Source organism: Sciurus vulgaris (genome assembly GCF_902686455.1).
Source record: "Sciurus vulgaris genome assembly, chromosome: 14".
Lineage (NCBI taxonomy): Eukaryota > Metazoa > Chordata > Mammalia > Rodentia > Sciuridae > Sciurus > Sciurus vulgaris.
Window position 1 is genome coordinate 72,978,110 of NC_136475.1, and position 14,706 is coordinate 72,992,815.

At 37.9% G+C, this 14,706-nt stretch overlaps 1 protein-coding gene across 1 annotated transcript in view; it reads right to left on the minus strand.

The window, feature by feature from the left end:
- Positions 1-14,706, minus strand: part of TTC27 (tetratricopeptide repeat domain 27) — a 233,296-nt gene that overhangs the window by 146,633 nt on the left and 71,957 nt on the right. Inside the window, exon 10 of the mRNA XM_079109989.1 lies at positions 4,339-4,452. Within this exon, the coding sequence (XP_078966115.1) occupies positions 4,339-4,452 (114 nt within the window). The remainder of the gene's footprint in view (positions 1-4,338; positions 4,453-14,706) is intronic.

Consider the following 14,706-nt stretch of genomic DNA (forward strand, 5'->3'; position numbering starts at 1 on the left):
TCTCTCTCAGCACTACCTTACTTTTGGGCACTATCCATGGAGCTCTGGTGCCAATTATTGAGGAATGATATTTAGGTACCAAGACCTGACACTAGATATGCTTGTCAATGCTACTGAGATGCAAAAGCCTCTAGACCCATACAAAATCTAAGGAACAATCTCTGTGTTTCCAACAGCATGAGGAGAGTGCTCTAAACTTAGTAAGGTGTCTGTAAGAAACTATTTTTAGTCCTAAAAATAAATAAAATTCTCTTCATTTTTTTCTAAACTTTGGAATAAGGGAATATTAATCCGGATATAGGCTGTTACTATAATGAAGAAGTTTTAAAATGCCTAAGCATAATATATAACAATAAATCCCATCATTATGTACAATTGTAATACATCAATAAAAAAATGTGAAAAAAGAAAAAAATATTCTCTTACTAAACAAATGAAGGATAGAAGCAAACAAATTTACTATTTTTTAAATCAGTAAAAGATTTCTAATTATTTTCATTTTTTAAAAAAGCCTAAGAAAGAATTTTGTTTCTTATTTATAAATCAAATAGTAAGTGCTTCAGAAATGGTAAAGAGAAGCCGGGCACACTGGTGTATGCTTGTAATCCCAGTGGCTAGGGAGGCTGAGGCAGGAGGATCGTGAGTTCAAAGTCAGCCTCAGCAACTTAGCGAGTCCTTAAGTAACTAAGTGAGACCCTGCCTCTAAATAAAATACAAAAATAGGCTGGAGATGTGGCTCAGTGGTTAAGAGCCCCTGGGTTCAATCCCCACCAAGAAAGAAAAGAAAAGAAAGAGAGAAAGAGAAAGAGAGAAAGAGAAAGAGAGAAAGAGAGAGAGAGAGAGAGAGAGAGAGAGAGAGAGAGAAAGAAAGAAGAAAGAAAAAAGAGAAAAGAAAAGGTAAAGAGGCTCTGCCTCAAAATATCTATGACCATAGGTGGCAGCCCCAGTTCTTCTCATCTCCCAGGCAAAAAGGGGGAGACAAAGTGTCAGGTGAGCACACACATTCCCTATTAAGGGCATGACTCATAAGTGGTACTCATCACTTCCATCCTCATCCCATTATGTCTTCTTCTACCTGCAAAGGAGGATGGGCAATCATGTGCCTGGATAAAATTTAGGACGTTCTATTACTAAAAGAAAGGGGAGACTGTCTAACAGGGTACTAAAATTGGCATTCTCCAAAAGCAAATCCTTGTTTTTACCACAGCATTCTACCTGAGGACTTACTTTTAATTACAGCAACAAATACAGCCTATATGTAAACATATTTTATTCAAATGAGCTGAAATTCTGTCACGATAAAAAAATTTTAAATAAGATAAATAAATAATGGTAGTATATAAGATTATATACTATTGAATAAAATAGGAGTACATGAATCCACACTCAAATAAATATGAATATGAAGGAATAATTAAGAACATTCTTCTCAACAGTAGAATACCAACTAAGACATCATTAAATAATTATGGAATTAGAAAATCACCATTTGGCAACCATCATGGTAATAGCTTCTGTGGGCAAGAAACATCAATAAATGCTACAACTAGTGGGTAAAAGTTGCATGACAAATAGAATAGTATTTCAGTACTCCCCCCAAATATGCATTAATTACAATGGGAAAAGAATAACTGAACGTTGGGAGAAACCTCACAAATCTCGGCTTACTCAAGTGACCAAATAACAGCACCCATGACAGGATACATGACATGCCACAGGAGGAAGAAGAGCACATTCTGTAAGATCACTGTCCGGCCTATAAAACCTGAATCAAATCATGAGGACACATCAGACAAACTCAACCTGAAGGGGAGTCTCCAAAGTAACTAGACAGTAATCTTCAAGAAAGGGACAGGGAACTTTCCTGACTGAAGGAGAATGAAAGGATACAGCTAAATGCTATGCCTGGATCCTTTTGTTGTGATGAACATCATTAGGACATTGATAAAACTTGAAAGGGTCTCATGGTGAAGGTTACAGAACAGGTCTTTATACTGTTATTACCACATTCACATAGGTTTGAAACTGTTTCAAAATAAAAATAAATTTTAAATAATATCATTTTTATTGTGTGCTATGGTCTGAATGTGTCCCCTAAAATTCGTATGTTGAAACTTAATGGCCAGTGTCAAAGTATTAAGCAGTGGAGACTTTAGGAGATGATTAAATCATGAAGGTTTGTGCATACACAAATATGTCACAATGAAACCCACTATTATGCATAATTATATTGTACCATTAAAAAAGGGATATAAACATGGGACTTGAGGGAATGGGCTTGCTGTCTTCACTTCTGCCATGTGAGGACAGACAGACATCACCATCTATGAGGAACAACAGGTCTTCACCAGACAACGAGCCTGCCAGTGCCTTGATCTTGAACTTCTCAGCTTCCAGAACTGGGAGAAAATAAATTTCTGTTCTCTATATATTGTCTATTCTCAGGTTTTTGCATCACAGGACAAATGAACTGAGGCACTGACTATATGAAAGCCTCCATCTTTTATGAGATTTTCTATTTTTATTTTTTTGGTAATAAGTTTGTATCATGTCTATCAGATAATGTGTGAAAGAAATGTACAGAAATAAACTTCAGTTATTAAATGGAGAATTGATGCCTGAATATGGATTATTTTTACATTTGTCTAATTTACCTCCAGTGCAGATTTTTGTATTAGTATAAATTTTATTTATTTCCTTAATCAACCTACACTTTTGGGACTCTTATATCATCTGTCTTAAAGTTCACCATAAGCCTATCAGTACAATTATAATTACCCTCTTACAGAAAATGAAAATGAGGCTTACTTCAGAAAGCTTGGAATGGAACCACCATTTGACCCAACTATCCCACTCCTCGGCCTATACCCAAAGGACTTAAAATCAGCATACTACAGAGATACAGCCACATCAATGTTCATTGCTGCTCAATTCACAATAGCCAGATTGTGGAACCAACCTAGATGTCCTTCAATTGATGAATGGATAAAGAAACTGTGGTATATATATACAATGGAATATTACTCAGCCATAAAGAATGATAAAATTATGGCATTTGCAGGCAAATGGATGAAACTGGAGAATATCATGCTAAGTGAGATAAGCCAATCTCAAGAAACTAAAGGACAAATGATCTCGCTGATAAGCGGATGAGGACATATAATGGGGGGTGGGAGGGGTTAGCGTTAGGGTTAGGTTTAGGATTAGGGTTAAGGAGGGTGGTAAGAATGGAGGAAGGAAGGACTGTATAGAGGGAAAAGAGGGGTGGGAGGGGGAGGGGAAAAATAACAGAATGAATCAAACATTACCCTATGTAAATTTATGATTACACAAATGGTATGCCTTGACTCCATGTACAAATAGAGAAACATCATGTATCCCATTTGTTTATAGTAAAAAAAAAAAAAAAAAGATCAACACACACACACAAAAAAAAAGATGTGAGCTAAACTAGCCACTTTTTTTCATGGAACACCATGTCTACTTGAAAGAACACCGACAAATCATACTTTCTCAATCAAATGTCAGTACTTAGTGGAAGTTTCCTAAAAAATTAATAAAATAATAAAAACTATTTTTTAGTATTCTCACCATGGAATACTATCCAGCCTAAAATGAACTATTGAAACATACAACAAAAAGATCTCATGGGTATTAGGATGAGTGAAAAAAGTCAAGGTCAATGGGTCATATAGTACATGGTTGTATATATATAACATTCTAGAAATAAAATGATATAGATGAAAATCAGATTGTTTGCTAGAGGGGAGAGAGAATGAATATAATTATAAAGGGATAGCACAAAGGAGTTCTTTGTATGGATAAAAGGTTCTGTGTCTTGGTTGTGATTGTGGTTGTATAAGTCCACATGTGATAAAATGGCAAGAACTGCATACATTTTGGATCATTGTAGATTTCCTTATTTTGATATTGTATCATAATTATATAAAATGTAACCTTGGTCTCCCATGGCACCCCAAATGGAGTGAAGGGTTCACAGTACTCTTGTACTAGCTTTGTAACTTCTTATGCAACTATAATTATTTCAAAATGAAAAGCTAAAATAAATAATTTTTTAAAAGTCTAAAAAAAAAAAAAGAAAGAATAAAGAAGAAAGTGAGGCTTACTGAGGTTAACTACCAAGACCACAGAGCGACAAACTGAGAGTTGAGTGTGGAGGCCAAGCAGTCAAACTTTAGAGCCCACATTGTAACCAATAAACAGCCACGTGTTTGAGTAACTCACAAGCCATCTCATTCTTCCACTCATCACATACATGCATGCTGCCTCACAGCAGAAGAGCGAGAAGGAATCCAAACCTGACACACTCATCCCTACCTGCGTCTGCCTCATGGCCCGTTCCACTCGACGTGTACTTCCTCGCTCAAGTTTCGTCCGCAGGATCAAGGCTGATGTCTGAATGGCCCAGAACTTTGGTTGTGACAGTAAACACTGATAGAAGAGGAAGAAAGAAGGGTAAGCTAGAGATCATACTCTGAATAAAAGAAACATAACTCTTCCAAAAATATCAGGATATAGCCAAATGCAGATTTGACAATCTAAGCGAACACAGACAAAAGGTTCTCCTTTTTTTCAATTTGCATTAAAGAAAATCATGCTTAAACATACAGAAATGCTTTCTAGCCCTGGTTAGAATCAGGAGTCTCCAATTTTAATTAAAGTGCTTTCCTAGAAGAGGCATCTTCAGCAAGACTGGCCCATAACAAAACTTTGAATATGCACATAATGAAACTTAACCCCAGACAAAAGCTGTAATGGCAGAAACCATTACATATGCCCACAAGTAGAGAGAAATAAAGTGAATGGTTTGGGTGAAACAAACTGATAAACAGGAAAACCTGGCATAATGACCAAAATTCAAGCTCTCTTTGATGGTTATTTAGAATCCAACATCGTCCCTGGGTAGACAATCCCAACAATAACTTTGATTAAAGTTCACTGCAAAGAAAAAGACTTATTTGTCTGAATGTTGACACCGTCTTGGTCACTGCTTGTTGTCTGTTTCTAAACAAACATTTGCTTGTTTCCAAAAACCAGATATGAAAACCAACCTACTTAGAGTCCAATTAATCATTCAAAACCTAGCTGCCCATTAAGAAGCATCTGGGGAGCTTCTAGCTTTTTTTTTTTTTTTTTTTTTTTTTTTTTTTTTTTTTTTTAATAAATCAGACCTCTGAAAGCAGTATCTAAGCACCAGTGCTTTGAGGAGGGAGGGAAAAAACTCTCCCTAGGTCATTTTGGGGTGGGGGACAGGGGAGTGTACTGGGGACTGAACCCAGGGCAGTTTACCACTGAGCTACCTCCCCAGTCCTTATTTTTATTTAGAAGCAGGGCCCTCCTAAGTTGCTCAGGGCCTAGATATGTTGCTGAGGCTGGCCTCGAATTCTCCATCCTCCTACTTCAGCCTTCCAAGTGACTGGGAATCCAGGCAAGCACTACCACACCTGGCTCCCCAGATAATTCTTAAATGTAACCAACCTGAAGAACTATTAGGCTAAAACAACACAAGTGTTTGTCTCTGGTCAAATTCATTCATAATTGCAAATTTTCATTAAAGGCTAGCAAGAAGTCCTTCAATGGAGCATAAACTATATCAAAGTCACTACAACTCTTTCCTGTACCCTACCCAGTTCTCTTATTTGTACTAATTGCATGTCCCCTCCAGCCATTTGAATTGTTAACCCCTAATCTAGAACAATCCCCTTGAATTAAAAGGGAAATGAAGCACCAACACATGATAGCATCTGTTCAGTATCACACCTTCAGTAATAGTGAAAACTGGTACCAACACTTGGTCTCCTGAGACCCAGAACATCTTTATATCATTTTATAACTTTTTCCAAATGAAATTTTGCTACCTTAAATGGTCAAATTAAGATATGATTACGGCACAGCGCTGGGACTCGGAGCAACCACTGGGGCTCCGGCAGCTGCCCAGGGGAGGAGTGGCGAGGAGAGCTTTGTGGACTCAGGACACCGGGGCCTGCCCTCAGGAGGAGGAGGAGGAGGAGCGTGGCCGCTTGGATTCGGAGTGACTGCACCGGAGCTGCAGGCGGTTGCCAGAGGAGAAGCTCCGCGGCGAGCTGTTTGGACTCTGAACGACCGCTTCTGAACCCTGGGGCCTGCCCAGAGGAGGAGGAGCGCTGCGGGTCGTTTGGACTCGCAGTGACTGCATTAGCGCTCCAGGCGGCTGCTCAGAGGAGAAGGCGAGTGGTGAGTTGTTTGGACTTAAAGTGACAGCTCCTGAACACAGGGGGGCTGCCTGGAGGGGAAGTGTGGTGGGTCGCTTGGTCTCGAGTGGCCGCACCAGAGCTCCGGGGGGTTGCCCAGAGGACGCGTGCAGAAGGTCACGTGGATTCAGAGCCACTCAGAGAGACCGTTCCTGAACACCTGGGGGGTTATCTGGAGAAGGAGGAGGAATGGGGAGGGTCACTTCGACTCGGAGTGACTGATTGCCCAGGGTTACGGGTGGTTGGTGGGAGGAGGAGGCACGCAGTGAGGTTCTTGGACTCCTAGTGACCGCACCAGAATACATGTCTGGCATGTGGCGGGTCTCTGGGTCTCAGAGCGATTGTACGGGACCCCAGGTGGCTGCTCAGAGGAGGGGCCCCATAGCCAGGCGATTAGAACCAGAGCAGGGTCCCAGGATCTAAGAGGCTTCTGGGTGGAACAGCTGCACAGAGACAGGCTTAGGGGCGGAGCGAAGGTTCCAGGACTGCGGGCAGATTCTCTGAGAAGGGGCAGCCTAAGGAGATTCATCTGCGAAGGGTGAGGCTCCCAGGCCCAGGAGGTAGGGCCGGGCCCCTGGGAACTTTGCGGAGGAAGGCAGCCCAGCCCAGGCGGTAGCTGTAAATTGAGGGGAACCTCTAGGAGGGAATTGACCAGCGACTCCTCCCCACCGGGTGAGTCTTCCCTGCTGGGTGAGGTTTCCCCACAAGGACGGTAAAACCAGAGACTCAGGCCCAAATAGGCCTTGCCTCAGCCCGCAGCCTAGGTCCCCTTTGGATGACCATTGGTCAACAAGTAGAGGCACCTCTGCCCACTAGCAGGGATTATACCCCACCTGAAGGCCACCACTCCTAGAGAGGCAGCTTCCTTGTGGAGCACCGCATTATCAACTTCCTCCAAGACTTCAGCCTACTGAAGGCTAAGGAAGGATATATGGAGAAATCTTCAGGGACATTGTAAGTCAATAGAAGAAATCTGCAATATCTCAGTGGTCCACTGATACCTGAACAATATGAGAAAACAAGGAAAGAAAATGCTGCAAACAAATCTAGATGTTACATCAATAAAACCCAATGACAGCATGGCAGAAGAAATGACAGAAAAGGAGTTCAGAATGCTCATAATTAAAATGATCAGAGAGGCAAACGATGAGATGAAAGAGCAAATGCACTCACTGAATGATGAGATGAAAAGAGCAAATGCAGGCATTGAATGATCGCACCAATCGACAATTAAAAGAGCAAATACAGGAAGCAAAAGATCATTTCAATAAGGAGTTAGAGATATTGAAAAAAAACCAAACAGAAATCCTTGACATGAAGGAAACAATAAACCAAATTAAGAACTCCATAGAAAGCATATCCAGTAGGATAGAACACCTGGAAGACAGAACCTCAGACATTGAAGACAAAATATTTAACCTTGAAAACAAAGTTGAACAAACAGAGAAGATGGTAAGAAATCATGAACAGAATCTACAAGAACTATGGGATATCATGAAAAGGCCAAATTTAAGAATTATTGGGATTGAGGAAGGCCTAGAGAAACAAGCCAAAGGAATGAACAATTTATTCAATGAAATAATATCAGAAAATTTCCCAAATCTGAAGAATGAAATGGAAAATCAAGTTCAAGAGGCTTATAGGACTCCAAATACACAAAATTACAACAGATCCACACCAAGGCACATTATAATGAAAATACCTAACATACAAAATAAAGACAGAATTTTAAAGGCCGCGAGGGAAAAGAACCAAATTACATTCAGGGGGAAACCAATACGGATTTCAGCAGATTTTTCAATCCAGACCCTAAAAGCTAGAAGGGCCTGGAACAACATTTTTCAAGCCCTGAAAGAAAATGGATGCCAACCAAGAATCTTATACCCAGCAAAACTTACCTTCAAATTTGACGATGAAATAAAATCCTTCCATGATAAACAAAAGCTAAAAGAATTTACAAAAAGAAAGCCAGCATTACAGAACATTCTCAGCAAAATATTCCATGAGGAAGAGATGAAAAACAAAGAAGCAAATCAGCAAAGGGAGGAATTATCCTAAAGGAATTGTCAAATAAAGGAGGAAACAAGTTGTGTCAAACAAATAAATAAACAAAATTTTAAAAATGAACCAAATGACCGGGAAACCAAATCATATCTCTATAATAACCCTGAATGTTAATGGCCTGAAATCATCAATCAAAAGACATAGATTGGCAGATTGGATTAAAAAGAAAGATCCAACAATATGTTGCCTGCAAGAGACTCACCTCATAGAAAAAGATACCCATAGACTAAAGGTGAAAGGATGGGGAAAAACATACCATGCACATGGACTCAGCAAAAAAGCTGGAGTATCCATCCTCATTTCCGATAATGTGGACATCAAGCCAAAGTTAGTCAGAAGGGATAAAGAAGATCATTTCATACTGCTTAAGGGAAGCATAAATCAGCAAGATATAGCAATCATAAACATCTATGCCGCAAACAGTGGCTCTTCCATGTATGTCAAACAAATCTTTCTCAATTTCAGAAACCAAATAGACCATAACACAATAATACTAGGTGATTTTAACACGCCTCTCTCACTACTGGACAGATCTTCCAGACAAAAATTGAACAAAGAAACCATAGATCTCAATAACACAATCAATAATTTAGACTTAACGGACATTTATAGAATATACCATCCAACCAAGAGCGAATACACTTTCTTCTCAGCAGCACATGGATCCTTCTCTAAAATAGACCATATATTATGCCACAAAGCTAATGTTAGCAAATACAAGAAGATAGAGACACTACCATGTATTCTATCAGATCATAATGGATTGAAGTTAGAAATAAATGAAAGAGTAAAACACAGAAACTATTCCAACATCTGGAGATTAAACAATATGCTATTATATGATGAATGGATAACAGAAGATATTAGGAAAGAAATTAAAAAATTCTTAGAGGTAAATGAGAACAAAGAAACATCATATCAAAATCTCTGGGACACTATGAAAGCAGAACTTAGAGGAAAATTTATTTCATGGAGCGCATTTAATAAAAGAAGTAAAACTCAACAAATAAACGACCTAACACTACAGCTCAAAGCCCTAGAAAAAGAAGAACAGAACAGCATCAAAAGTAGTAGAAGACAGGAAATAGTTAAACTCAGAGCTGAAATCAATGAAATTGAAACAAAAGAAACAATACAAAAAATTGACAAAATAAATAGTTGGTTCTTCGAAAAAATAAACAAAATTGATAAACCTTTAGCCACACTAACAAAGAGAAGACGAGACAAAACCCAGATCACTAAAATTCGGAATGAACAAGGAAATATCATAACAGACAGGATTGAAATACAAAACATAATTAGAAGCTATTTTGAAAATCTATACTCCAACAAAATAGAAAATTTCGAAGACATCAACAGGTTTCTAGAGACATGAATTGCCTAAACTGAACGAGGAGGACATAAACAATTTAAATAGACCAATTTCAAGTACTGAAATAGAAGAAGTCATCAAAAGCCTACCAACAAAGAAAAGTCCGGGACCAGATGGATTCTCAGCTGAGTTCTACAAAATCTTTAAAGAAGAGCTCATTCCAATACTTCTCAAAGTATTCCATAAAATAGAAGAGGAGGGAACCCTCCCAAACTCATTCTATGAAGCCAATATCACACTGATACCTAAACCAGACACAGACTCATCAAGGAAAGAAAATTTCAGACCAATATCCTTAATGAACATCGACGCAAAAATTCTCAACAAAATTTTAGCAAATCGCATACAAAAACATATTAAAAAGATAGTGCACCATGATCAGGTGGGTTTCATCCCAGGGATGCAAGGTTGGTTCAACATCCGGAAATCAATAAATGCAATTGACCATATTAATAGACTTAAAGTCAAGAATCACATGATTATTTCAATAGATGCAGAAAAAGCATTTGATAAAATACAGCACCCCTTCATGCTCAAAACACTAGAAAAAATAGGGATAGTGGGAACATTCCTTAACATTGTAAAGGCCATTTATGCTAAACCCATGGCTAATATCATTCTAAATGGTGAAAAACTGAAAGCATTCTCCCTAAAAACTGGAACAAGGTAGGGATGCCCTCTTTCACCACTTCTATTCAACATCGTTCGTGAGACTCTGGCCAGAGCAATTAGACAAACCAAAGAAATTAAAGGGATACGAATAGGAAAAGAAGAACTCAAACTATCCCTGTTCGCTGATGACATGATTATATATTTAGAGGAACCTGGAAATTCCACCAGAAAACTCTTAGAACTCATAAGTGAATTCAGTAAAGTAGCAGGTTACAAGATCAATGCCCATAAATCCAACACATTTTTATACATAAGTGATGAACCTTCAGAAAGAGAAATTAGGAAAACTACCCCATTCACAATAGCCTTGAAAAAAATAAAATACTTGGGAATCAATCTCACAAAAGAGGTGAAAGACCTCTACAATGAGAACTATACAACACTAAAGAAAGAAATTAAAGAACACCTTAGAAGATGGAAAGATCTTCCACATTCTTTGATAGGAAGAATTAATATTGTCAAAATGGCCATACTACCTAAAGTGCTGTACAAATTCAATGCAATTCCAATTAAAATCCCAATGACGTACCTTACAGAAATAGAGCAAGCAATTATGAAATTCATCTGGAAGAATAAGAAACCAAGAATAGCTAAAGCAATCCTTAGCAGGAAGAGTGAGACAGGGGGTATTGCAATACCAGATCTTCAACTCTACTACAAAGCAATAGTAACAAAAACGGCATGGTATTGGTACCAAAATAGAAAGGTAGATCAATGGTACAGAATAGAGGACACGGACACAAACCCAAATAAATACAATTTTCTCATACTAGACAAAGGGGCCAAAAATATGCAATGGAGAAAAGATAGCCTCTTCAACAAATGGTGCTGGGAGAATTGGAAATCCATATGCAACAGAATGAAACTAAACCCATATCTCTCACCATGCACGAAACTAAACTCAAAATGGATTAAGGACCTCGGAATCAGACCAGAGACCCTGCAGATTATAGAAGAAAAAGTAGGTCCAGATCTTCAACATGTCGGCCTAGGACCAGACTTCCTTAACAGGACTCCCATAGCACAAGAAATAAAAGCTAGAATCAACAACTGGGATAGATTCAAACTAAAAAGCTTTCTCTCAGCAAAGGAAACTATCAGCAATGTGAAGAAAGAGCCTACAGAGTGGGAGAATATCTTTGCCAATCATACTTCAGATAGAGCACTAATCTCCAGAATCTATAAAGAACTCAAAAAACTCTACTCCAAGAATTCAAATAATCCAGTCGACAAATGGGCTAAGGAAATGAATAGACACTTCACAGAAGAAGATCTACAAGCAATCAACAAACATATGGAAAAATGTTCAACATCTCTAGTAATAAGAGAAATGCAAATCAAAACCACCCTAAGATTCCATCTCACCCCAATTAGAATGGCAATTATCAAGAATACGAGCAACAACAGGTGTTGGCGAGGATGTGGGGAGAAAGGTACACTCATACATTGCTAATGGGGCTGCAAATTAGTGCAGCCACTCTGGAAAGCAGTGTGGAGATTCCTTAGAAAACTTGGAATGGACCCTCCATTTGACCCAGCTATCCCACTCCTTGGCCTATACCCAAAGGACTTAAAATCAGCATACTACAGAGATACAGCCACATCAATGTTCATAGCTGCTCAATTCACAATAGCCAGACTGTGGAACCAACCTAGATGCCCTTCAATTGATGAGTGGATAAAGAAACTGTGGTATATATACACAATGGAATATTACTCAGCCATAAAGAATGATAAAATTATGGCATTTGCAGGCAAATGGATGAAATTGGAGAATAGCATGCTAAGTGAGATAAGCCAATCTCAAAAAGCCAAAGGACGAATGATATCGCTAATAAGTGGAGGATGACACATAATGGGGGGGAGGGAAGGGTGAGTATTAGGGTTAGAGTTAGGATTAGGGAGGGGCGCAAGTATGGAGGAAGTACTGTATAGAGGGAAAAGAGGGGTGGGAAGGGTGGGGGGAAGGGAAAAAATAACAGAATGAATCAAACAACATTGTTCTATGTAAATTTATGATTACACAAATGGTATGCCTTTACACCATGTACAAACACAGAAACAACATGTATCCCATTTGTTTACAATAAAAAAAAATAATGGTAAAAAAAAAAAAGATATGATTAACTTTCAAAAATAGATAACTACCCAGAAAAATTAGAAAGTAGAGTAATACAAGACGACTCAAGAAAGAATCTTGAATGAAGGAAACAATAAACCAAATTAAGAACTCCATAGAAAGCATAACCAATAGAATAGAACACCTGGAAGACAGAACATCAGACATTGAAGATAAAATATTTAACCTTGAAAACAAAGTTGAACAAACAGAGAAGATGGTAAGAAATCATGAACAGAATCTCCAAGAACTATGGGATATCATGAAGAGACCAAATTTGAGAATTATTGGAATTGAGGAAGGCTTAGAGAAACAGACCAAAGGAATGAACAATCTATTCAATGAAATACTATCAGAAAATTTCCCAAATCTGAAGAATGAAATGGAAGATCAAGTACAAGAGGCTTATAGGACTCCAAATATACAAAATTACAACAGACCCACACCAAGGCACATTATAATGAAAATGCCCAACATACAAAATAAAGACAGAATTTTAAAGGCCGCAAGAGAGAGGAATCAAATTACATTCAGGGGGAAACCAATACGGATATCAGCAGATTTTTCAATCCAGACCCTAAAAGCTAGAAGGGCCTGGAACAACATTTTTCAAGCCCTGAAAGAAAATGGATGCCAACCAAGAATCTTATACCCAGCAAAACTTACCTTCAAATTTGATGATGAAATAAAATCCTTCCATGATAAACAAAAGCTAAAAGAATTTACAAAAAGAAAGCCAGCATTACAGAACATTCTCAGCAAAATATTCCATGAGGAAGAGATGAAAAACAAAGAAACAAATCAGCATTGGGAGGAACCATCCTAAAGGGATTGTCAAATAAAGGAAGAACCAAGTCGTCTCAAAATAAATAAATAAATAAATAAATAAATAAATAAATAAATAAAATGAAACAAATGACCGGGAATACTAATCATATCTCAATAATAACCCTGAATATTAATGGCCTGAACTCATCAATCAAAAGACATAGACTGGCAGATTGGATCAAAAAGAAAGATCCAACAATATGTTGCCTGCAAGAGACTCACCTCGTAGAAAGAGATACACATAGACTAAAGGTGAAAGGATGGGGGAAAACATATCATGCACATGGACTCAGCAAAAAAGCTGGGGTATCCATCCTCATTACAGATAAGGTGGACTTCAAGTCAAAACTAGTCAAAAGGGATAAAGAAGGACATTACATACTGCTTAAGGGAACCATAAATCAGCAAGACATAACAATCATAAACATCTATGCCCCAAACAGTGGCTCATCCAGGTATGTCAAACAAATCCTTCTCAATTTCAGAAACCAAATAGACCATAACACAATAATACTAGGTGATTTTAACACGCCTCTCTCACCACTGGACAGATCTTCCAAACAAAAATTGAACAAAGAAACCATAGATCTCAATAACACAATCAATAATTTAGACTTAACGGACATTTATAGAATATACCATCCAATCAAGAGCGAATACACTTTCTTCTCAGCAGCACATGGATCCTTCTCTAAAATAGACCATATATTATGCCACAAAGCTAATGTACGCAAATACAAGAAGATAGAGACACTACCTTGTATTCTATCAGATCATAATGGTTTGAAGTTAGAAATAAATGAAAGAGTAAAAAACAGAAGCTACTCCAACACCTGGAGATTAAACAATATGCTATTACATGATGAATGGATAACAGAAGATATTAGGAAGGAAATTAAAAAATTCCTAGAGGTAAATGAGAACAAAGAAACATCATATCAAAATCTTTGGGACACTATGAAAGCAGTACTTAGAGGAAAATTTATTTCATGGAGCGCATTCAATAAAAGAAGTAAAAATCAACAAATAAACAACCTAACACTTCAGCTCAAAGCCCTAGAAAAAGAAGAACAGAACAACACCAAAAGTAGTAGAAGACAGGAAATAGTTAAACTCAGAGCTGAAATCAACGAAATTGAAACAAAAGAAACTATACAAAAAATTGACAAAATAAATAGTTGGTTCTTTGAAAAAATAAACAAAATTGATAAACCCTTAGCCACTCTAACAAAGAGAAGACGAGAGAAAACCCAAATCACCAAAATTCGGAATGAACAAGGAAATATCACAACAGACACGATTGAAATACAAAACATAATTAGAAGCTATTTTGAAAATCCATATTCTAACCAAATAGAAAATTTCGAAGACATCAACAGGTTTCTAGAGACATATGAATT